Source organism: Stigmatopora argus, chromosome 2 (genome assembly GCF_051989625.1).
Source record: "Stigmatopora argus isolate UIUO_Sarg chromosome 2, RoL_Sarg_1.0, whole genome shotgun sequence".
Taxonomy (NCBI): Eukaryota; Metazoa; Chordata; class Actinopteri; order Syngnathiformes; family Syngnathidae; genus Stigmatopora; species Stigmatopora argus.
The window spans coordinates 13,138,236-13,164,199 of record NC_135388.1 but is presented as its reverse complement, the minus strand read 5'-3'; the positions used below and the strand labels follow the sequence as shown (position 1 = coordinate 13,164,199).

The 25,964-nt window shown below is 39.3% G+C and overlaps 2 protein-coding genes and 1 long non-coding RNA gene across 4 annotated transcripts in view; 2 read left to right on the top strand and 1 right to left on the bottom strand.

Annotated features, from left to right (window-relative positions):
* The first annotated feature begins 754 nt into the window (after nt 1-754).
* On the top strand, nt 755-11,356 carry LOC144068543 (uncharacterized). Its single transcript, XR_013298196.1, has 3 exons — nt 755-943; nt 1,118-1,245; nt 9,854-11,356. It is a non-coding gene; the product is annotated as an uncharacterized LOC144068543 (long non-coding RNA).
* Nucleotides 11,357-11,475: 119 nt separating this feature from the next.
* immp1l (inner mitochondrial membrane peptidase subunit 1) lies at nt 11,476-25,550 on the bottom strand. 2 transcript variants are annotated; one of them, XM_077590457.1, is made up of 6 exons: nt 25,117-25,550; nt 18,482-18,589; nt 18,299-18,387; nt 17,849-17,975; nt 14,235-14,345; nt 11,476-12,309 (listed from the first exon to the last, which is right to left on the bottom strand). In XM_077590457.1, the coding sequence occupies exons 2-6, from the start codon at nt 18,584-18,586 to the stop codon at nt 12,043-12,045; spliced, it is 699 nt and encodes a 232-aa protein (XP_077446583.1). In that variant the 5' UTR covers nt 18,587-18,589; nt 25,117-25,550; the 3' UTR covers nt 11,476-12,042. The 2 variants fall into 2 exon arrangements, with proteins under 2 accessions (XP_077446583.1, XP_077446591.1); XM_077590465.1 differs by lacking the exon at nt 11,476-12,309 and adding an exon at nt 13,120-13,264 and having other exon boundaries at nt 25,117-25,354.
* Nucleotides 25,201-25,964, top strand: part of elp4 (elongator acetyltransferase complex subunit 4) — a 45,931-nt gene continuing 45,167 nt past the window's right edge. Inside the window, exon 1 of the mRNA XM_077590446.1 lies at nt 25,201-25,458. Coding sequence (XP_077446572.1) covers nt 25,281-25,458 — 178 coding nt within the window. The 5' untranslated portion in view covers nt 25,201-25,280. The remainder of the gene's footprint in view (nt 25,459-25,964) is intronic.

Here is a 25,964-nt window from a genome sequence, read left to right as displayed (position 1 = left end):
AATTTAAGAAAAAGTCCTATTAGAGACATATTTTCACTTTTTGAAGAGAAGACAAAAATACACATTTTGAAAAATTATCTCTGTATCTGTACAGGATGAATTATACTGTATAGGACTAAAGTATGAGAATGCTACTTTTTATCATTGATTGAAAAACGATGTCCATTTAAATGGAAGATTATTCAACCCTGCTCTGAAAAAAACAATTACCGTGGAAATTTTCTCTCAGTAAATTTGTGTATTCATAAAATCAAGGAGTTAAAGATTGGAAAACAAAGTTGAGAAAAATTAATTCACAGCCTATTGTGTTTTATCCACATCATTAAACACATCTCCTTTTTAAAAACCAACGATAAAAAGGTTTTCACTCAACAATACGTGTATGTGTTGTGTGTGTATTTTATGTATAACTGTAGCACTGTATTGCTTAATTCTGAAAGCCGCTTCTAATATTACAATTACCTGCGTTTGTTACATTAAGGAGAAACATATCTGAAACAGCTCTTAATAGGATCAATGGTAGTTTCACAACACTGCAAACAAACTGCAATAACATACATACTCAAGAAATTGTAGCTACTCAAACAGTATACCTGTATCTAGAATACACAGATGTCTATGGCTGGTGAGCAGATGTTGTCTCGGACCATTGCTTTTAGTTTGCCATTGTTGGAAGCTTTGCGTGCAGAGCGGCGGTTGTTCTAACATTGAGAGCGAGCCGGCTTGGGGGGCCGGGAGAGGGAGGGATGCGATAATAGCCACATCATGTGCACTGTACAAGTGAGAGGAACAACAATTAGACTCATTGTTGCATCCTGGAGATGCGGTAACATGGGCACTCTACTTCTGCGGAAAAACAGACGCACGTTTCTCACCACACTACAGCACTACAGAGCAACTCCCCTCAAATGTAGCTACAGCCGATTTTTACAGAGCCTAAGATGTAAGTAAACCTTAAAAGTTTATTTTTGTTCCTATTGACGGACCCCCGTTGAGTTTAAGATTTTTCTTCACTTAAAGACATCATGACTGCAACTGGTAGAGTGCTGGTGTGACAAGATAACACTGCACTGTGTCATCATGTGCACTGATTGTCTTATCTGCCCATTTATTACAGTTGAATTGGAACCAGCCTTGCCTGAAACCTGCTTTCAGACTTTGCTCGGCTGGCTCGGCATGTACGGCGGCGCCACTTGTGAGTTCAGCGCGGGTACGAGTGTGTGGTTTTGCGACAAATGTATTCAGGTAATAATGACAAATGCCACAGTGACATGCTAAGCTGCTGCCACATTAGTCTACATGCAGCATGTCTCGTTCTCATGCTGTCTCAGCAAACCCACACCAAATTACCACCCCCCTCATCCGGAAGAGTGTAAGTTCCTCCGGCTTTAAATAGCCTCAAATGAGATCTCGCATGATGGCGAAAGCTAAAAAATGCATTAGGGTGCAAGACGTGGCGGGCTCCATGAGGCAGTCCACGTAAGCTGTTTGCACACAAACCAGCGCTGATGTCTTCTGTCAGAGCTCATTTTGGTAAACACGGACGTGGACATGAGGAAGCGGGGTGACAGGTGCATGATTGAGCTACTTAAAAGCAGACACTCTGCTCATCTCCCAGGGTTCTTGCTGTCTTTCTCCACCAGGCACATTATATGCTCACTTTCATCTCTTGCCACGCTTTTTGCGAGGTGAGCTTTTTCAATTCACCTTAATTGTAAGGAAGTTTCAAAAGATTGGAGTAATAACTTTCCCCGTCATTCCTAGATGAATCGCCTTTGTCGGGCATTTTGTCGTCGACTTTGCCACCTTTTCAACTTCTTTGCTTTATGAGCGGGTCCGCCTAGATGAGATGGGTAATAGATAAACATAAAATATGCATCCAAATCTTCTGCTCGGGCAAGTGGACTGAATCTGTATGAATGGCTAATGTGTTGCAATGACGACAAGCGACTAGATTGATCACTCATTACGATATCTGCTCCATTGGCCATTAACACCCGCAAGGAGCCTAAGTGTGGGCCCCATCACACACCAGGGTTAAATTGAGAGTGAAGAAGAGACCTGTGTGCATGTGTGCTTATGTGTATGTGTGTAAGAGAGAGTGAAAGGGTAATGGCTGCTGCATGATCCACTCATGGCCAACTATTGGCTACAGGAACTAAAAGGGTGGTATGGTTAAAACGAGTAGTAAACAGGCCTACAATACACAACACGACTCCAGGTCTTCACCAGGGGAAGCGGTGCACCGTGTTTATCCCATCTAACCACATTAAGACACAATGGCCAGCACTTACAAAAGCAACTATTTACCCAGATGGCTGCATAGGTAGGGCTTGAGGATCCAGGTGTGTGAGCATAGAGTCACTGTATTCAGCATGGAATGGAATGGCTTGCAAATCATTTTCTGGTAATGTGACATTTCTTCTGGTGCAATTTAGTGTAACCATCCCTGCAAGAGATGTCTCTGAATTCAATTTTCTCTAAGGCTTAGCCTATTTGGGCTATGGAAAGGGCTAGGAATGAATGCTATCTTACAACTCGGACTGATTCACAGTCAATCACTAGGCAGCTGTGAATGGTGAAATGAGTGGGATGGACTAGACACCACACTATCACAGCAATGCCCACTTTAGAAATAACTACTTGGGAAAAAAATGGGGGATTTCATCTTCTATAGCAGGGGTCTCCAAAATATTTTATAAAGGATTTCTTTCCAACCAAATAAGACGACACCATTTCATTAATCTGGTGTCTTACAAGGTAATCAGCTCATTGCAGTTGAGTGCACCACGTTTTAGAAGAAACATCATTGGTTAAATTGTCTGTGCTGAATCAGTTAAAACAAAAACCAGGACCCAGAGTGGGCCATGAGGACCGATTTTAAGGCCCCTAGTTTTAAATCCTTGTATTATGTTTTCATTATTTGTTTTACACTATGTACCAACTTCACTGGGAATGGAGATGGCAGTTAGCACTCAAGACAGCAAAGATCTGCGGCAAGCCATCTATGACACCTCAGACACACATTTATATCACTCCCATACTTTGCATCTCTTGAGTTTCATATCGAACATGCCACCCACCCACGTACACGCACACCCTCACACACTAAAGTGGATTTAGTAGCATTACACACACCGCATTGAACACGCCAATCAGCCGACACCGCAGCTCCCTGAATGCCTTTAGAAATTAACTGCACACTTTAAATAGTTTCTGACACCCAACATGTATTGCTGAAATTGTGATAGAAAAATAAATAAATAAAAACAAATAGCTGAGGCAGGAGCTGCATGTTAAAAAAAAACATTGTGGAATGGTTATATGTGCCAACATCTTCTACTTATTGCCCTGTAAATGATCTCTTTAATCCAAGATTATTTTGGGAAAGTTTACTCAACAATAAACAAAACTTCTCCCATAAGCCACAGATAAGTAACTGGGTTATAGTAAATACAATGTTTTAATTAAATTGAGTGTGATTTTTGTTTGTTAGAGCAGAACAACACAGATCAAACCAATCCAAATGTTAACAAAATTCATAGAAAAAAAATGTACATTAAGATGGCAAATAAGAAACATAGCCAATACGTATATAAATTGACATTTCTTTTGATTGGTCTGTCTGCTCATGTTGTTCCACCATTCAATTTTTGAATATCCATTGCTTAAAGGTTTACAAGCTCATCTCACTTCGATTCTGTTTGTTAGCTCATCAATGGTATTGTACAATGTTTTGGTTTGCATTACACCATTTTTTACGCTAAATAGACTTTATTAAGGCAAAGCTATATGATTGTTTTCGCCCAACAATTGTTTATGTCTAATTTGTCAGATTAAAGTTCAAATGGGAGTATCATTAAAAGGTTTAAAGCTTATTCATTGGGCTACTGTATCTGGTCTGATGTATGTCGAGAAATGAGTTGGGTTCAAGGAGATGGACAACTAATCACGCTCACACTCATAACTAGGGGCAATGTAGGGTGTCCGCTACCTGGTGCCCGTAGTTATCTGCGATAGGCTTCAGCACCCCCCGTGACCCTTGTGAGATCAAGCGGTTCGTAAAATGAATGAATGAATGAATCCTACTAGTGGCTTGACTGACGGCTTGATAACTTGTAGCTCAAAGCACCACTGTTTTTTGGTATTGCAATTTTTCAGGGGTAGATTGTATGCTATGAAGAAAACTGTTTACATGTAATTGTACCATTAAGGCATTATAAATGCTGCATGTATACTTAATTAGGGTTTATTATTTCCATTGCAATAAATTCATTACATATGCAAGCAACATGGAGATGGACAGATTGAATTTGACCTTTAAGGTTCCACAGAATAGAGATTATAATTCCAAAAGGATTGGTATTCAATTCAAATTCCTGCTCAATGCCATATTTCTTTGAGATGGGGGTGGTCAGTGACAGGGTCACAAGGCCTATGAATTTCTTCTTGAGAAGTCTCAAATGCTGATATTGACGTGACGCCTGTTTACGCCGCTGAGCTCTCCTCTGAAAAGAACTCACACGGGTTGCGGGGACCCCTATTCAAGACTCCCAAATAGGATAGCATCCTCCAGGGGAGAGAACCGAGACGCTCCCTGCCAAAGCAATGGGGAAGTCCTTCTGCTGATAATAACTGTCCACGGGGGGAACAACCTCAGTGGGCACCAGGCCAGACAACTTTCAATCAAACTACCTCTTCTCCATGTCCCATTTTTTTGTAGCTGTGCCCCTTCAACCCCCTTCTCCGCATGCCTCCCTCTTCCTCAGATTTGCTTTCCTTTACAGTTTGCACTCTCTAGACTAGAGAAATCTCCAGCTCAGAGACCCTTGCAGTGAACATAATGGCCATGATGCTCCGACAAGGATGGGTCAGGGCACAGATTGAGACAAACATCAAATGGAGAGTGAGCTGGTGAAGCATTCAGCATCTCATTTTAAATCCTATTAGCAAGAACTACACAAAGATGTGAAATACGTATCGAGTCCCATTAGCACATTAGATTAGTATAATCTCCATTTGTGGATTCATTTTTTTATATGTAATTAGCAATTACCAATTTGATGATAACAATACTTTATAGCTTAGCAACAGCATAAAACTAATTTCTGTGAGAGGAAGGTGCATTCTCCTGTAATTTTAATGTTTTGCTCTGAGTCTCAAGCTGCCATGCATCATTGCTTATGGAAACACAATCACATTTGTAATAAGACTGAACACAAAGCCCAGGAACACATTATATACACCACTTTACCTGTTGTGGAAAGGTTATAAAGCCATCATTTCTATTAACCTGAATTATCTTATTTCTCAGCATTGTTAGCAGTTGCTTGGGGAAGATGTGAACACAGACTCAATTTTAATGTATGGTGCACATTTCTGTGTTAATATTAGCGAATCATCGGGACTGGCAATAACAGCTGGTAAAAAGAGGATCCGAGGCTGTCGCTTGATCATGCTTTGTGGTCACGACAATACTTCATATTAACAATATAAAAATATTGCTGTGGCAAATCTGGCCACATGTTAGGTGCATTTATATTTTGATCCTGGTTTAATTACCATTTTTGGACACCAGTCTTAAATACTATTTAGCCTACTTCCGGGAAATGTTTATTATTATTTACGTGTTTCCCAACTCTTACTAAATTGTGTGTGTGTTTGTTTTTTTATGATTCTTTCTATTGGGATTAACTCGTTTAAGTCTAAGAATTGTCTGCTTAAATTCCATTATCCCAATTTAATTACCTTGGGCTTTGGAAATTTCTCTTCTACAATATATGTGGTTAATAAAGGGAAAACATGTATCACTCTTTTATACTTTTATTAGTTCTTTAAAATATCCATTATATATATATTTTTTTAAAGTTAAATTTTCCCCAGAAAAAAACTGAAATGCCCTAGAATCCTGAGTCATATTGTATTGTAGCACATTCAGTGGTGCTTGATGTGGCAGGGAGGAAACATTTTTAGACGAAAGCAGCGTTGTTATCACAAAAGTGGAAGAGGTTACACTATGCTTTTTGCTGTAAGCTGTCTATTAATGAGACATCATTACATTGGGAGTGGTCTGGGATGACAACTGCCAGGGGCATTACGGGTTTTCCTTGTTTGTGTGCGCATAGAAGTGTTTGGAGTATGGACACTGCCTACAGCAGATACTGAATAATTCAGGTTTCCAGGAGCTTCTTTTTCTGTAAAGCATTTTCCATGATAACCACATATTAATCTAAAAGAGACACAATAAGTACACTTTTCTTGATTTTATATGCCAATCAAACATATTCACGCAAAGCCCAAAATCTTAGCTACACCTGCCCAATTATATGTTATCAATAAATCTTTCCTTTGTTGTGTTTGATTTGAAAATGCTGTTTATGAGTTCATCATATCATCATATGTTAAATGTATAAACAGAATTTTATCATATATTTAGGGTCAAGTATAGAATGTATTTGATGTGATTTTCTTTTTTTTTTTGTTATTTGTCTAAATTGGACCTATTAAGGGCATCATAGTAAAAAAAAATGTGCCCAGTAAGGAACTTTGAGGAACTCCACCTGGGATAAATCTAAGAAATTTAAAAAAACGGAATAAACATTTCTAAACTGGAAGCATTTAACTATACATGGCTACTTTATGAATGACCTTTCATTCATTCATTCATTCATTTTCCGTACCTTTTAAGGGTTGCCTGAGACTATCCCAGCTGACTTCGGGCGAAAGGCAGACTACACCCTAGACTGGTCGCCAGTCAGCCATAGGGCATGAATGACCTTTCAAATAAAGATATTAGAATTTGCCAATTAATTTTAAATAATTATAATGTTATGTTATTTCATTCTATTTTGTCCGTAAAATTAATTGTAAAGACAGAGCACACTATTTGCATGTGTTCTAGCGCAGCGTGCCAAAGAGAATTATGCAAATCATAGTGATGCCACTGCACATTATTAGGTGATATTAGTCTCAGAGAGACCTCCCACTAGCAAGCTTTTTACATTTGCAAGTCACCACCAATGTGTGCGTGTCTTAACCAGCTGTATGTATAGCAGGTATTTGCGTGTCTGAGGTTGGTATGGTATAAAAAGAAACCCCAAGACTCATAAAATATGAAACAGCCCATCTTGCTGATTGTACAATAGGAAACGTTGTCACACACTTACGAAAAATACTCTTATGCAGCTGGCCGTATACACACGAATCGCCATATTATGTTTTTTCTATGAAGCAATTTCAATTGAAAGGACATTTATTTTGTTTGATTAATTGTATTAGATCCTTTCACTCAATAATAAACAACCCTTGGGATGCTTTCAAATACATTGCTGGATGTTATATCTTTTACTATGGCTATGGAGAGTGACTTTGCCTCTGACCTAAACTCACCATGACCTAATGAGGACAAGCACTATAGAAAGTGGATTGATGGCTCTGTTCTTAAGCAGACTTTTAATTTGTTCTTGTGAATTCCCATGGAACGCATCCAACATCCCATAATTTTTGCGACTGAGTACCAACCCACCCACTCCGCAAGTTCTCAAGCTCTAACTGCGGTCAAGCACCCAATAATCTATTTTATAAGTTGAGCCAGAGTTTCAGACACTTCAAAGAATGAAAACTGCATTCACTTGAGTACAATACACTCACTCAAAACTGACCCGACGTCCATACAGTTTCTCAAATCTGCGGTTGTGCTTGATGCTTTGTTTGCGCTGATCTTTCAATTCATGTTGTTTTACAAAGTGAAACAGCAACAAAAAACAAACAAAAACCTCCCCCAAATTCAGACACGAACACCAAAAAAACCCTTTCTAATTAGTTTTAAAAGTAATTGCTCGAAATGATTAGTTGACCTGGGCCACTTTCTCCTTGTTACTTTTGAATTGGAAATATAATTGCAGCCGACAGTAATTGGCTGACCACAGACTGTTGGTTATTGTAGTCTTTTGTGGCAGGCTGCATCATTACCAAAGCTTGGTTGCGGTTCAGCTTTTGAACTACACTGACCAAAAACGAACACAAACAAACATGCACGCAATGCTCTGTTTGCCCATGCCAAGCCTCCATCAACCACTGGGCCTGGTCCAAATTTCCAACACATATTCCATCGTTTTACCCCTCTTCTCCTCAACATCCTTTTAGTAACCCAGCTCTCTTCACCTGAGTGACACACAGTTGCTACAATTGCCACGGTTTGGTCTTCATTTTACACAGTCAGAGGGAGCGGCTCAAATATTGGTACCATGTCACACTAAGACCCATTACCACCTGGTGAAAACATGGCTCGACCAAGCATCAGGGGACCAAACATTTGTCAAAACATTACTCATTGCCTTTCACGCCTTTGTGCTTTGCGGAGGTAAAAAGTGAAAGCTAAAACAGTAACAGACTGTTGCTAGAAAGAGTGTAACAGTGGCACCTTGGAATATGAGTGACCTAATTTAAAAGATTTGGGGGATTCATGAAGTCGTACTAACAAATTAATCCGTATTTTCCATGCTTAAATTTATTCCCTTAACATGCCAGTCCTTTGTTGACCCCGAGAGGTTAAAGAAAATCCCTATTTAATTCAACTTGTATCCCAAGGCGCCACTGTATTTGAAAATGTAAATAACCATGACATCAGGAACATAACGCGTAGAAATTGTATACGTAGACTCCTTATGCCATCCATGATCTAAAATTACAATAACAACACTCAAATCTACAAGCTTGCACCTTTTATTTTTATCGTGTGTGTGCTCTCTTTTATTGCCTGGCTTGCTCACTGTCTGTTTATGTTTGTTGTGCAGTTTCCTTTGCTAAATTGTCTGGAAGCCGAACAGGCCTCATCAGTAAACCAGGCAGAAAGGCCTCGGTATCCTGCTATGGGATCCGGGACATGCCAGGGGGACCGCACACACAAACGCAATACAATACCTTCTTCCTCCTGACTCATACACACCACCAAGCTAATTGGCCCAACATTGTAAGTACAAAACGACAAACATACGCATTGATGGAACTTTCCTTTTCACGTCAAAACATACAAACCACTTTATGCAAAGATAAAAAAAATGTTTTTATACCAATTCCTCTTTGCAGTCCGCTATTATGCAAATAGAGATATAGGTCAGGCCTGTCACACTGAGGCCTCTGTCATCCTGTGAGTCACTCTGTTGCCTAAGGACACAGGTCCCATAGCTTTCCATTAGGACGCTGAATGAGTCTATACAGCAAAGCCTGCGACCCCCTACATCATCACCACCACCCTGCGTATACACATAATTCCATCCACTCACACCATTAGTGGGAATAAGTACTAATGCTTCAGTGCCTTTGGCAAGACCAACACTAAAGATAGGCCGGTATGTATGTGAAAGAAATGACTTCACTTTAACTATCAAAGTTCACATACCTACTGCAATTAAATGACTTTTTAAGCCTCCTATAGCTGTGCTCAATGTAAAGTATAGTTATGTACATACAAGCAAATGGTGCTTTGGCATTAAGTTTACCCGAAAGAGTTCTCTCTCACCCTCCCTATTGTAGTTACATTTCAGTAGTATCCAAAAGGAAACTGTCTTACAACCTTGAATTGTAACACTAACGAACACTTAATTCTCTCTGAACGCAACACTTAAGTCATAGGAAAATTTTGTTAAGATGAAAAAATACTGTATCTAATTATTATTAAATTGTTATTTTCTTAAAGTTTATTTCATATTCTTTACATGTTATTAATGCTTTTGTTTTTATCTTTTTATCATTAAATACATTTATAATTTAATAAAATGTGACTTTCTATTATTTCTGTTGGTTTTGTTGCATTTTCATGAGAACTAAAATGTGGTTTTCTCCTGTTTCCTAGGTATGATTGTGAGCGTGAATGGATTTCCATCTCCTTGTGCCATGCGATTGACTGGCCACCGATCCAGGGTGTCCCCTGCCTGGTGCCCGTAGTTAGCTGGGATAGACTCCAGCACCCTCGCGACCCTTGTGCGGATAAGCAGTTCAGCAAATGAATGAATTCGTGTTCCATCAATGAAATCACTTATATATTATATTCATGTGTATAAGAATCACAAATATCAAGTATTTCCTCATCACAAAAGCATTGTATCTTATTTTTACTAAAAAGCAAGAACCATTTCAAATTCTTCCACCTTTGTCTCACTCATACTTATCATACAAAACACCACTTCAACACCAAATATCACATTCCATCCATCTTCCATACAACCCATCCTTGAAAGATTAGGCAGGACTTCAAGGTGTTTCAACGATTTGGAGCACCTTCGGAAAGTCTTCATTGAATGTATGAAAAAAATTCTTAAGTACAAAGATAAGTTTTGCAGCCCTTGCCATGGGATGTTGGCTGTATGGTGAGTGTATTTGCCTTCATCACAGCATATTGACCCCAGGGAGCTCAATAGGACTCCAATACAATCTGCCTCGTATGGATCTCTGGAGGTGAGAGAAGTATGTTCCTCAAACCTCAGAAGCGGGAGGAACAGAGCTAGAGAATGTATAACTGACTCAATTGAAGCTGATCAGTCATCTTCACACGCCCTCCAAGATCCCAGAGCGCTTCTTGTTTCCCCCCATACCCCCTCGCGTTCTCTCAAAAAAGCTAAGTTGATCAAACACCAACTGTGATGTTTTAATTAAAAAAGCACTATCAGGCTTGATTAAAAGAAGAGAATGATCAGAAGGATGTGTCAATAAAAGAAGCTCTCATCAGCTTACGCCAACAGTGGCGCATGTGGGGGGTGAACAAGAAACCGCAAAGGACGTAAACAGATGAGCGCATCAATGCAGAGACAGCGGGCAGAATGCTTAGAGGCTGATTGGATTTATGCAGCATTGGGAGCTATATGCAAATATATATTAAAGTTTTTCCGGAATGTGATTTTGAATTAGTAGTTAAAAAGACTCTTCTGAACAGGGCTGTTGAACAGTTGCAGTAGCAACCCTTTTTTTGTTTTTTTAGCTTGTATGTTCTGCATTGTGGATATAAAAACAAACAATGAAGACCATTGCCAAAGGCGTGTGGCTCTTTACCCATATGCTCTTTTATTTCACGTCTGCACTTCTGAAGGATTTGGATTCTGAGTCCAACATTTTTCCACCCCAATTGTCCCATTTGCTGTCTCCATTGCTTTAAGTCCTTTGGAACAGCTTGCAAAAGTGCAAGCATTGAGAAAGGATATCTGCATTACTAAGCAGATCTTAGTTGTAACATTTAAGTTTCTCACTAACTGCTGTTTATCTCAGCTGAAGTATTCATCCACTCATTTTTTAAATATAATTTTAACTTTGACTTTTGCTAAATGTCAAAATCAAATCTCGGCAACCAATCAACACATGCACATTTTCCAAGTCAGATGGTATACCTTAACCGTGACCCTAAATCCACTCATTTTTTAAAATTATCTTTAAAAAATGAGTGGATTTAGGGTCTCGGTTAAGGTATACCATCTGATCTTGGATTTAAAACAGTCTACCTAAAGTTTAATATACAACACAGCTCCAGTCCCTTCCATATTACTGGGTTCCCTGGTAAATATAGAACTTTGAAAAGCCTCTTTTTCCAATTTAAACTTTAATTAGTAATATCATTATTCAGGCGTGGTTATGTCAGTGCAGTAGTTCAACAATATTTACTATACAACTACCTTAAATTAAATGGAAGTGTTTCAGAATGTATTATTTAAATCAGGACTATAGTTTCTCTAACTATTTATGCCCCCGTTAAGAGCCAATGTTCAATTTAGAACAGCTTTCGTTCCAATTTATGTATTCACAAACTTTCATTCACACACACACACACAAACATTCCCTCAACCCTAAAAATGGCATTCATCCAAATATTGGAATGAAGAGCTCCCGCAATAAGGCAAGCGAACACACCAAGACTACATGTGTCAGCATTTCATCTGAACACTGGCACTGTGGTGACACAGAGCAGATGAATATTAAACCTTGAGAAACAAAGATGTGCTTGAAGCAAAAAGCACAAAGATTATTTTTTTTCTGCTGCGACCACTCGCGCTTCTCTCACAATCTTGAGCATCCCTCCCAGCAGGCACAATCACACTCAGGCAGATAATTCAGTGTCACACGGAGCCTTGTCGCTGACCCTCTGGCCCCCCTCCAGACAGAGGAAGCAGCTGGACGGGGACCCACGGCTGCCTGGAACACACTTCCCTTAGGGAGCTGGGACGAAGAAGAGTCCCACTCTGCCTCGGAGAATGACCAGCTGAGCTTCAGCAGCTCACTATGTGTACTTACTCTTATGCCCTGTGTCCAAGAAAAGCAGTAGGCCTTTAAGAAATGACAAAAATATATATTTAATTTTAAAATTAGACAAGTGTACTCAGTGGACCTAAGAGGTTGTTTTGTACCTCAATGGTGAAGCAAGTCCTCTCTAAGTGCTGATTAATATTGTATGCTTGAAAGGTTAACATATTTCTAATTGTCTTGGTAGCCTAACAAATAATTAATCAAAGGGGGTTTTGTTTAGCCACAGTTACAAACATGGAACTAAAAGGTCATTTTCAGGAGTACGTTTATTTACAAATATTCTGAAAATATGGTTACACATGTTAAAAGCTTTTTACACAAACAGATAAAACTGAGTAATTTCTCTGCTGATTTGTGTTCCATCTTCATTCGAATACACGTCTCCTCCATTTGTATTTATGTAAAGCATTTTTTTTTAAATATATCATCATTTTTGGGACTTTGAGCTTTTATTTTTTTCCCCTAGCTTTGAACAACTGCGGCTTATAGTCCAGTGCAGTTTATGTGAATAGTTTTACTTGTTAAATTTGAAGGTGAAGCTTATAGAGAGGTGTGCATTATACTACAGAATTGTTATCTCAACTTGAAGGTGTTTATGGTCCCACACATTTAAAACTGTTTAAAATCTATTTTAGATTATGGTTTGATTGAACCCGGAAGTAATTAAATTCTGTTAGGTTTGTCAACCAGTTATTCAAATATCTGATTCAATAAAACTACAAATTTAATTATATATTTTAAAGTATGTTTTTGTCAAAAAACTAAAGAATTACAACTAGTGCAAAGAAAACCTTAAATAAGTGTACACACATACAAATGAACAAACACATATTTACTGAATATATCAATTTTTATTTAAAAATGAAAGAAAATCAGGTAACATGAAAAGTCAATCTGAATTACAATTATCCTGATCCTTCGTGATCCGTCTTGTTGGACTTTCACTGAGTGTCCCAAAACTATCCGGGGGCCAGAGCTGTTCAGGGCAAGCGAAGAAAAACATTTAATGGAAGACGTATGATCATTCGGACTCAGACAATTTGCTCGACACATTTGCTAATATGGCACTTAATGACGTGTGAGACTTTAAACAAGATCTTGTTATTTCATCAGCTGTCGCTGTAGAGCCTCCAGTGGAGTGGCGTTGTCCAATCAGATGGACAGAAGGTTGTCTGACCTGTTTCCGGGGTCGTGGTTGCTATGACATCCAGTGACATGACAACATAGCAGAATGGAAAGCTAGACAATATGTTGTCCAGGCTTTGGTCAATCGGACACACTTGCTTTGAACTTCCAACTGACTCATGTCTTTCAAAGGGGCTTAAAATGGCCATTATGTTTTGAAAATTTCAAACTATAAAACGACTCAAAAGTAAAATTCAACACCATAAGTATATCGAATTTTAAAATGCAAAGAGTATATGCCACCATGAAAACATGAAGCTTTGTTTAGGGAAAAAAAGAGGAATTAGGACAATTGGCAGATTAAAAAAAGAAAAGAAAAAAAAGAAAAAGCAATGACCTGGGGCCAGTGTTGCTTGCTGTGTGTACCACTATTATACAATGAAAAGAAAAAAAACTGTTTGGCTTTTTATAACCATGACGTTTTTCCCATTTTCACCAGGTCATTATAAAATTACTTAAAATGCAATTAAAACTATGAATGTGCTTTCTAGAAATTGCACTTTCTCATTATGTTTGTGTGGATCTGCGGTCATCCAGATCACCACATAGGTTAAATTTTTGCATTTTCTACTCTTTTTTAAATTAGTATTTTATTTGTAAAAGCATTATACATATTTTTAGCAATTATATTATTAGATGAATGATTTCTTGGCATGATATTTGGCATAAAATGATCATTTTCAGTGGATTCTGATTTTGTTCCATAGCTATAAATGACATAAACATACAACAGATTGTACGACGCTGTTATTATGTATTACCTTCAAGCAAACACGCCCTCGAATGAGAGCATAGGGAACTGGGCCATAGCTCCTTGAGTCAGTAGAGTTCGTAATGTTATCACCTTCCAGCCATACATGGCCTTTTGGCACCTAAAAGAAAAACACCAGATAAATAAAGAGGGGGAAGAACTGATTTGGATATGCAGTATAATTTATTGGTCCAGTGCTTTGTTGGTAATCATAAATCAAACACCTGGTCGCTTCGTGCACCTATGTACTCCAGCACCCCTCCAGTAAATTGATTCAACGAACAGTCCCTCATCTTAACGTCAACTTGCCTGTCCCTCTTTAACCCCATACGGTATTAGGAGAGGGGTCATGGGTAACAGGCAGGGTCGGAGTGGGATTTAGGAAAACTTCAAACGGGGGTCATTAGTCTGTTGGCTGAGATTTGCGCCCCTCAAAGCAGCAGCTTCAGTTGGGCAGAGAGCGAGAGAGAGAGAGAGAGCAATAGAGAGACTGCTAAGCTGCAGCTAGCAGCAGTGACCAAGGGTCTCCACCGCGGTCCGACCTGCCAGTGGGGTGGTCAACCAAGCAGGCTTTAATTCAAAATGACACCAATTATGATTAATCTCATCACTTTAGGAGAGTAGGCTTGTCAAGGCCCTAATTAAGTGCGCTGTCCCCCCTATATGTGCAGACAGGATCAACAACACATTATATTGTCATAATGGGCATCACAATCCGCAAGTCTATTTTTGTGTTGCCTAACTTTTTAACAGCAAAAATGCCCTAAAATCACAGCGTTTTGAGGAAAAAATGAGACGAGTTTGCGATGTAGTGAGAGAATTAATTTCTCTACTTTATCGGCACAATTCAGCTTTGCGATTGTCCATTCAATTGTGAGGATTGTCTTTTTTGCTTCATTTTCCATAATTGAGACAGATGATGTGACATAATCTCGAGCCACTGACACGTTGACCTAACATGGGGTAAACAACTCAGTGAATAACGACGATGCAAATGAATATCATTAAAGGAGTCATCGGAGAACCATATGTCAGCATGCCGTATTCCCACCATTATATCTCATTAACATGGTAACATATGCTGGCTCCCGAGCAAAGGCAAAAGACGCACTCTGATGAGCCAGAATCTTCTTTCTACTCAACTCTTAGTTAGGTGAGCCAAAAAATCATCAGAGAGAAAGAAATTTCACAAGCACACTGATATTTGTCATATAAGTGGATGTATCTGATCAAGTGAAGAGGATGAAAAAACCAACTTTTTTTCCGGATTCTTTAAGAAACTGAGTTACCTGCTCTATTCCAGGTTAATAACCTAACCACAACTCCCCTCCAGATTTCAAAGCATCATCATCTTAACTCCTACGAAAATTATCGCTTAAAAATTACACTTAAAGAAGAAAACTTGAGTGTCAAAAGACACATTCCGGTGTAATCCATACATTTTAGGCTTGCTACACCCAAGTATGTACCTGGCATGACAAAACTCAGTGGCGGGAGAATGCCCACATGCACTCGGGAAATTACAGCTGATTGTGAATAGCTAAACCACAAATCGGCGGCTGAATGAAATGATGGCTATGACTATGGTTTAAGGCATCAGTCTTCTTTGAATTTAGCATATATGTGGAACTATTTTCTAACCAGGAAAAACAATACTTCATTACTGCTTTACTATGACAATGGAATAAGTACTTTGTGTTATAGTAACGCAAGGTATATGTATGTATATAATTGTGTGTGCATACAGTAATAAAAAACTGACTTGGGCAGCAGCGACTCGCATAGGCTGAATTGATGGGAAAGCATTGTCTACCTGTCAAGGACTGAAAATTGAGCTCATCTCAATGTGTGGGCGAGTTGTTAAATGTCTATATTTTTACAGTCCACATTATGTTAACATGATTAAAGTGCCAAATTAAATTCTTGCAAGCATCAAGAGTTATCTTTCTCTATCTTGCGCTGTCAATCTCTAGTGTACAGAAAGCATTGTTTGGATAGTGAGAGGGTTCATGTCACTTTATCAGGCTTTCTGCCTCTCTCTCTATTCCCTGTGCGCAGTAATATTAGGGATCATGTGTCATTGTTTTGACACAATAGCTCAGACACAGGGATGATTCCTAAAAAAGTGACAGTGCAATTAGCCTGCAGTTGGATGTCTCAGGGTAGAGACAACATGCCAGTCGGTCGGTGAAAAAAGGAGGTGATGACAGTGACCGCCTTGTGAAACTCATCTTTACAGGTTCCATAATGCCTAACATCATCACACAAACTCTCGCACCCTCACATATCTTTTTTGTCTCCCCGAAGAAGCCCAAACATTTAGGACTTTTTTTCCTCTACATTACAGACATTCAAAGCTGATTTGCTCCGTCTGGCAAAAGGCGTCTTGAATTTGTGCAGGTAACAATGAAATGTCAAGAATATCAAGCTACTTTAGAGATAAGTGTGCTGCTCCTCAGAAAGCTGTCAGTCGCAGGTCATGGGTCTTGAAACAAGGATAATGAGACATAACACAGCTAAAGACGCGCCGTCTTGGAGCACTGATCTAAACCCAATTAAATATCTAAGGGAAGAAGATGTAACATCCCACCTGGAGTGTGCACTATTCAGTCCTGAGCAAACTAGAGCCATTTGCTCATGAATAGAGGGCTAAGATACCGGCTACAGTGTATGCAAACCCAATCAAGAATTCCAGGAAATGTTTGCTCTGTGATGGGCATCCAAAATTATGTTACATAACAAGTATTGATTTGAACTTTTGCGATTGACCAAATATTTATGTTCCATTGACAATTGTATTTTATACTTTGTCAGGACAAAGGGAGATATGAAGTGCACAGTTCAATGAGCCTAATTTTATCGGTATTGGTTACTACAGGACCCTATTGGCACTTTGTGGAATTGTTTGGCACCCGTGCTTTAGGTTAAAAAAAGAGGCAAATTGTTGTCATTTACATGATGTTTTCAATAGCATGAAGTAATTAAAGCTTTATTCTAACAACAAAAATGAATAAAGAAAAGACAACAATCAAAATTTGGGGCCGCTTGGGAGAGGGGTTATCATGTATGAGTGTCTCTATATATAATGCAACAATTGGTCCAGGCGAGACCAGACTGCCCTTTGTGCAGAAAACACATTAAATCCCAGAGATGCACAACATACTATAAATACAATAATTGGTTTACAGAACAACGTACACATGTGTACATACACAAATAGTCAGACACACACACATACACCTCCCTCCACCCACCCATCAGTCTGACCGTTCAGCTGGCACTAACTCTAACAGGCTTCAGAAAGATTGCAGGACTGGGCTGTGGGCGTTGGGGAGATCAGTAATAGAAAAGCAATGACAGTCGTTTCACCAGCAGAGCTCCTGCTCACTTTCTGAGCTTCTCCCCGACAAAACATATCTGTTGTCCAAAGCTGATACTTCAAAAAATAACACAAAATTGGTCTGTGACATTTATGACCATATTAATTATATAGAGGTCCGTCCGTATACAATAGGTAAGAGGTTAACTATTCAAAATGATTTTGGTCTAATTAGTGTTAACTACAAGTTTTAAGTACTTTGTTGAGTAATATAGTGTAGTTGCAACGACTGACAAGATACTCACATATGTGTGGGTCTTGAAAATATTGGAGGAACCACTTGTGCAGATCTTGTCACCTTCCAAACCAATAACCCTTTTGCAAAGATTCATATTGGGGTCAAAAATACTTTTTGCAATAACGATATCACCTCTGAAAGAAAATAGGAAGACAGCCATTAGTATATTTCACCAAAGCTACATAAATATATTATAGGACATAAGGTATAATTTGAAATATAAGTTTAAAAAAGCAATTGAAGAAGACCATGAAAAATAAATTGTCGGCCAAAGTGAAAAGGTAAAAGCCTAACTAACTTTTAAAAGGAATATTGACATTTCCTTTCAGTGTTAATCAGAAAGAGATATATTTGGTGATTGGAAAAATTGTAAAGGTTGTCACAGATTGGTCATTTATTATAGGTATATGGCACACGCCTTATTTATTCCAAAGCAAACATGCATAAATATACTCACTTTTGTATTTTGCATAGATGCCGAGTCATTCGCTCTGAGAAAACAACATCCCTGTTGACGATGGTGGGCTCCATTGATGGACCCGAGCACTGTAATATAAGAAGAGTGAACACGCTCACACGTCAGTTGAAGAAACGTTTACTAAGTGTAATCTGCTATTTCATACAATCAAATCGTACAAACCACAACAATTTCTCCAAAGTACTCAAAGGCACAGTGTGCAATGCAGCCATATTGGATGGTATAGCCTACAAACCCCAAGGTCTTCCCAAGCACACGGCGGAACATCACCTACGGAGAAAAAAAGAAGATATCAGTATGAATGAAATATAGTAGCAATTAGTTTTTATGGAACGGCTGAGCACTTAAAATCTTTTTGTCTAAATTGAAAACATTGTCAGAATAAAAAAAATCAAAGTATCACAGTTTTTAACTATTTTCAATTAAAGTCATTAAGCGTAAACAGACCTTAAGTCAGTATAGCAGTTAATGCAGGCTTATGGCAGATTTCTGAAGCCACATCCCATTTGGGGGCTTAATTTCTAAGGGTGTAGACAAGGTTGTCACAATTGGCTAAAATGGCACATTCCCTGGTGTTTCATTCTCAGAAGCCAGTTCACACCCCAAAACTGCCCCGAACTTTGACTTAGTATATGACAGACCAATCAACACCCAGAGCATAGGTGATCGAGAAAACAGAAGCCGTGACACTTACAAACACAGCACCTCTGCATTGTCACACCACCACTAGCACAAGCAATGTTAAGAACAGTTATCAGCTTCTCTCAGAACCATAAAAACAGCACAATAGGAGGCATCAATGCACCCTGCAAAACACTGATACAAACAAGTACAAGATATGTAAGTGGCTTGAGAGCAAACACCACAGTCACACTTGGCGTATTGACTCATGGACAAAGGGCAAAGACCATTTGAAGAGAAGTCATGCACAGAGAATACATGGCCGACGACTACTCACAGATTAACATGAAGAGGATAGAAGCGAATAGCCAAAGCTTGGTTTTTGAGTATTGTCTGCTCTTCAAACAATTTTAGAGCAGGCCGCTGTCCTGCCAGTACACCACAGGGTAAAGAAATCTTTTTTTCTTCCTCACTCTTTCTGTCTGTCCCCCTATGTCCACGTCCCCTCCCAGGGTATTATTAACCAAAGCAAGCAGAGCGGAAACCAAAGCTCCAAATCCTCAGAGCTCAGGGAACAACTTCCCAAAGATGGACACGGATTAGACCCCCAATTTTTGTATTCTTTATGCCATCGCCACCCCAGGCTCCCAACAGACTGAGCGTCAGGTGGCTCTCCCAGTCCTGCCAAAGGTGTTACCCTTAATCCCATTACCCCCAGTCAAATCTTTGAACACACTCACATAAAACATACACACAATGCTGTCTTGTTCATGCAAACTTAATTTCTTCTATAAAGCATTTTGTCATTTGTTTCATTCCCACAATAATCAGTTTATTAACTGTACTTGGTTATCTTTCTCATCCAAAATATGCCATGAAGCTTCTGGCTGAGTTGTTTTGCTGATTTTCATGCCAGAGGAGTGTTAGGCTCTCTACTGTATAAAACCTGTCTATTAATTCTACTGTTAGAAAGCAACTCCAAAGGTGCACGTGAATCACAAGTTGCCAATAAGGCCTCATGTTCAACTCTATTTGCCTCATTCTTTCTCAACTTGCCGCCTCATAACGCACACTCAGACATCTCACATGAGCCCCTTTTCTTCTGCTAGGATAAGGATCGGAAATTTTTGCTACAGTGGACAGCCTCCCGAACAGCTGCCTTCATATCAGTGTATGACCCAGCCCCCTACTACCACCAGCACTCTTCCTCCGATCCAGTGTTCATTCAGCAAAGGTGGGGATTAAGGGACTTTGCATAACAAGATCACACGGCCAGTGGTTGATATCAAGAGAGTCCATATGCAGCCGCCTGGTTTTCTGAGGCACCCTCTGTCATTGATAGTGTGTGCCATGTGTGCATGCATGTGGTGTGAATGTGCACACAAAAACATTACCTATGTAGTTCATATAATGTGTTCATAAGATCTGCAGTGACTCCTTTGGGATACAGCGCAAGGTGGACATCCACAGAGACTTGATTGAATCTCTATTGCATTTGAATTCCCCGGAGTTAGCAAATCCACACTGTCTTGCCCCCTAATACCCAGCGCATATGTGTCAGCAATGACATTAATCAAATGCTGATCTACAGCTGTAAATTAACACAAAGTCTCTCTGTTAATCCTGGATTACATGCTGAACATGTTCATGGGAAAACAAAAAAAGTCAGCATAGGGTTCTCTGTAAAACCATCTGTGGCCACTGGCCTCCCACAGTCACAGTGCTAAGTGCAGAAAAGGGGGATCACAAATGAATAGCTAAATAGCTGCCGGTGACAAAATCTCATTGTATTTAACTCTGTTCTTCTGAGCAAAGAAATCAGAAGACGACATGTCTATAAAATGCACTGATTTTTACATTGCATTCAGTCAGATGTCAAAGTGAGCTGCAAAATTATCTAGAAGAAGCAGATTAATTGGCATTTTGAATGTCACTTCAATGTATATAAATGACAATGAAGTGGAACTGAAATGCATTGACATGTCGAATTATTCTGGGTCTCAGAAAATGGAATGGAAAAGGGGATAGTTCCCAACATTGATAAAATATAGCAATATAAGCCTCACTGTTGATATATTTAGTGATTCTTAAACAACCTTTGGCCATTTCTGTAAATGTCACTACCATTCAGACCAGTTCACGAGATTGTAAGTAAGAAAAGCACACGCTGATAACTCTCTAGAGACTTTAGATACATCATCACATGTGATGCAGTTTTTAAAAATGCCAGGCAAAAATTTTCAACAAGAGGCCATTCCAATAGTTCTTCATAAAAGTTATGCAAACCTTTGCTCTAAATGATCATTATTTCTAATTTGTGAGGTAATTCATTTTCTTTTCAGCGTGACCCTCAGACTCCAAACAAAATAGTATAAATAGTAAACATGTCCATTTAAGATGGGCATGATTGGCACCATAAGAAAATATTCAAATAGGAATTACAGCTACTGATCCCTAGGGAGAGAAAACTGCCATTGGCTGAGTAGTGTTAATTGATATACATGGCCAGTCTATTAGAGCCACAAAGACAATCCCAATCCAAACAGCACACAAGAGCCTAGTGCTGGACTCCTTACACAACTAAATTAGGAAAACATGGGCTGAGAGAGAGCCAGGCAACAGGGGGGCTAAGAGGCTTACAAGCCCCTTGTCAGATATTCTTCTCCCTGAGGATCCCAGATGGAAGGGAGTCTGGAGGAGCAGGCAGCATCAGAGAGGCAACCAATGGCACCTCTGATGTCTTCCTCTGGGCAGCAGAAGGCAAAAGAGGGTGGGGCTTTAGTCCTGTTCTGCAAAGCTTAATTTGATCTTAATGTGAACAATAAAAGGGAGGTGGTTTGGCAATGAGGGGGGTCTTTTTCGACTATCAGTACAATCGGAGTTAATCCTGCTGATTTAGACACAGACACCTGGCTGGATGGAGAGTGACAGATGCGACAGTCGCAGTGTTGTATGTGTAACCCCCTCTTTTCTAGGTATGTCTTCTATTTGAGGCTTAATTGAAGCCACTGATCTCCACATTGCTCTTTTCATTGTTGCTAACGGCAACACAGCCGCGAAACAGCTGAGCAAGACTACTATTTGAGGAGCTGAAGATTTAAACCGAGAATCAATGGGTCAAGGCAGAGCAAATAATAGCCAAGTGATATGAATACAACTGCTGTGAACTGAAAGGAAGTGTGGTTTGTCATAGTCCCCAGCCAATTACACTGAATAGAAAAAGTAGCCACTAAGCTTTATTGCATTGACCACAAACATAGATGTGTTCCATGTCTAGTCTTGAGGGAGCGGATAGATCTTATCTGGTGTTGGATCACTGTAACAAAGGCGCCTGTGTTTTGCTTTGACCTGCTAATAATAAAGACAACAATATTTTAACACTAGTTAATTGCACACAATGCTACCAGAACACAAAGTTGCATTGTGCATAGATTTTTTTTTTTTTTTTTTTTTTTTAAAGTAACAGTCTGTGTGATTTTCGGTAGTCACCTAACTGTAAAATATTGAAGCTGTTCAGATGATACGAAGAGGTCAACTCCTAACAGTAAACTAAATAAGAAGGTACCATCCTGTATATATACTATTCTTTTGTGCTTGGAATATTAGTTTCCTTCCATGGTTACCAACACAAATATGGTGCATGTTGATGATAATCTTGCATTCCTCAGACACAAAAACCTCTGGAAAATGGCAAAGATGGAGTGAAGAAACCAAAACAGTAGAACCAGGAAAGGTCTGACATGTTATGACTACTGCTATTATATGGTACAATCAGATACAGCCCCTGGATAACCCTAACAAAAACACAAACATGCACATGTACCAATGACATATGGCAAAAGGTTATGTTGTTTTTACACAAAGTCCAGTGTTCAACCACCACACCCCTAGAAGTTCGAAAGAGCTTCTAGAGAATCAGAAAATTTGGGTTTTGTTTGTCGATGTCATATAATGTTGATAGTTATTTAATGTTTTTCCGGTATGAATTAAATTCAGTTTGCGAGTAGTAACCAAATTGCCACACATGGAGATGTGTAGTAATAAGAACGGCTAAATTTGTGCAAAGGAAGCCCATTTCCAGCTACATTTGCTAAACAACATTCCCATAATTACTTTATACAATTATTCCCAGAATTTGAAAACCATTTTTAGTAATGTCGAGAACAGTGACACCAATAAAATGTCAAGAGTAAAGGCCGCAAATTTCTGGCCCCGTTTTCTTTGCCAAAGTAAGGTCCACAACAATCAAAGAATAAAATGGACTACAAAATGGCACAAACCTGAAGTTCTGAACACACTCGCATGCATGGTATAATAATTTCCACAAGTATTGACTAATCAATTACTCAACAGAGCTTAGTATAAAAACTTAAAAGTTCACTTTCCAAAGTAAATTGGTTCTTCTAACAGTCAAATTATCCAAATTTTACAAAGATCTAGAGCACTGACAACGTATTGAGTCATTGTACCCTTACAATATATGTAATATTGTCCATAACAATGTTTGGTCTTTCACCAAGTGATTGACGCTTGAGGGAGTCCTTCAGCTTTATATTCATATTGCTGCATGTTGAACTGCAAGGGGGACTTCACCCTGCTGTGAAGCAGGTCAGTCAGAGCATCTTATTCGTCTCAAACGGGGCTAGTGTCGTCAGTCATGATATATTCCCTTGGTTCTCTGTCAGCACATATAAATCTCAGCGTCGCTGTCAAAACAGCAGGGCTGCCTTTGCTGAGAGCGTTGGTAAAGTGAGCAGTTGGGCAAGTTTTCTCTGGAGCCTACAGTATCCCGTGATCTTGTGCTGCCTCTGGCCTTTATTTGACACACAAAGCTATTCTGTCTGTTTTACGGATTATACACTCATCACTTGTCACTTAATCAGTCCTAAAAATGGACATTATACCAACAAAACCTTATTACAGCAATAATTGGTATTAATTTGTATGGAACGCACCATTTTACACAATTTGAGTAACAGATGGAAAAAAAGATTTTAAGAACCATGATTGGCTGGCAGTCAGTTATTATTATTATTATGTTTGTTTGTTGTTATTTGTGCACTTCCCTACTTGTTTATGTTGTTTACTACTTATTATGCTGACTACTTATTTATTTATGCTCTGCCCGGCGGCTTGAGTGGCCTCACAGCTCTGGGGTCCTGGGTTCAATTTCAGGTCGGTCCACCTGTGTGGAGTTAGCATGTTCTCCCCGGGCCTGCGTGGGTTTCCTTCGGGTGCTTCTGTTTCCTCCCACATTCCAAAAAACATGCATGGTAGGCTGGTTGGACACTCTAAATTGCCCCTAGGTATGGGTGTGAGTGAGTGTACATGGTTGTCCGTCTCCTTGTGCCCTGCGATCAGCTGGGATTCAGGGTGACCCCCGCCTCAGGCCCGGATTCAGCTGGGATAGGCTCCAGCACCCCCCGCGACCCTAATGAGGATAAAGCGGTTCAGAAAATGAATGAATGAATTATTTATTATTACTATATTATTATGTATTGATTATTTATTTGTTGTTGTTATTTGTGCACTTAGTAGTGAAGCTTTAAATCTCATTATACTTATATAATGACAATAAAAGCATTCAATTACATTTTTCCTAAATTAAAAAAAAGAAATAAATGAAAAACATAAGAAAATGTTTGTAATCAAGAGGCTCCAGAAAGATTCTGGTCATCCCCAAAAAACATGATCAATAAGATAATTGACCGCTTGTGATTGTTTGTCTCTATGTGCCCTGCAATTGGCTGACCACCAATATAGTGTGCCCCCTGCCTAATGCCTATACGTATTCAGATGGAAAATATTTCAGATCCCCCACGACCTTCGTGAGGATGAGCGGCACGGAAAATGAATGAATGAGTGCAATTAATACAGGTTTCCAGCCTGTCCAGAAATTGAGATGATATGGTTGGGTGATTGATTGAATGCACAGTTACTGCTCATATATACAACTATGTACTTACACCACTTACTCGCTTCAGTCAGAATCAATGATACAAGTTCAATTTTAAATTCAGATTCTGAGGAGTAGCCCAACAATAATCAGAAGACAGAATGACCCTACAAGGTCAAACATGAGCAGAGAAATAGGACGGGAAAGGGCATAAAGCATTAAAAGTTGTCAGATGTTACTAAATTGGAGAGAACGATGAACATCCACGACTTTTGCTCACCTGAATGAACGGAGATATTCAATGCTCAATGTGTTTGTTTCCGTGAAGGAGGATTCTATTACCTCGAAACAAGAGCTACTTTGATTTGTCGCAGTCACCAAAATCTTCTGTGATTGGACGATCAGCTCCAAAACACGGAAGTCATCATCACGCCTCAGAGCAGAATGGCAGCCTCCGTCAGCAGTGCGTGGAAGCCCTCTACGGATCGTATACCGGTGAATACTACGAGTTTTCAAAAGAAAACGAAGAACAAGTTATTAAGCATACCTGGTACAAGACTCTCTGTGCAAAACGGACAGCTTCTAATTTCGACCGGTGTCACGTCCCTCGACTATTTGCTCGGTCAGTGTGCCGTCATGTAAGCTTGTACTTGCAACAACACTGTATACGATGGTTTGATGCGACTGTCTGATCATAATGTAAACCTTTCATTTTACTAAACTGTCAGGTTTAATTAATACAACTTTCCGTCAGTGCTTTTTGACACGTCATGGACACGAGAGGGATTGCGTTTTTTTACGTGTAGAAAATAACAAACCACCACGTGATTGTGATCAATATCTTGCCCAATTGAATTTCATATGAAGATGCAGCTTAGTAGTTTTTCTAGAATGACTTAAAACTGTTATGCTGTTGTTGACGTGTGAATTTACAAGTGAAGCGTACCAGAAATCTGATCACAATAAAGATTTTTTTTCAAAGTGCTTGAGTGTACAAATTACACTATGCTGAAGGCCAGCACTTAGGGGGTGCTGGAGCCTATCCCAACTGACTTTTGAGAACAAGGGGGGGGACACCCTGAATCGGTGGACAGCCAATGGCAGAGCATGAGAAGACAGACAACCATT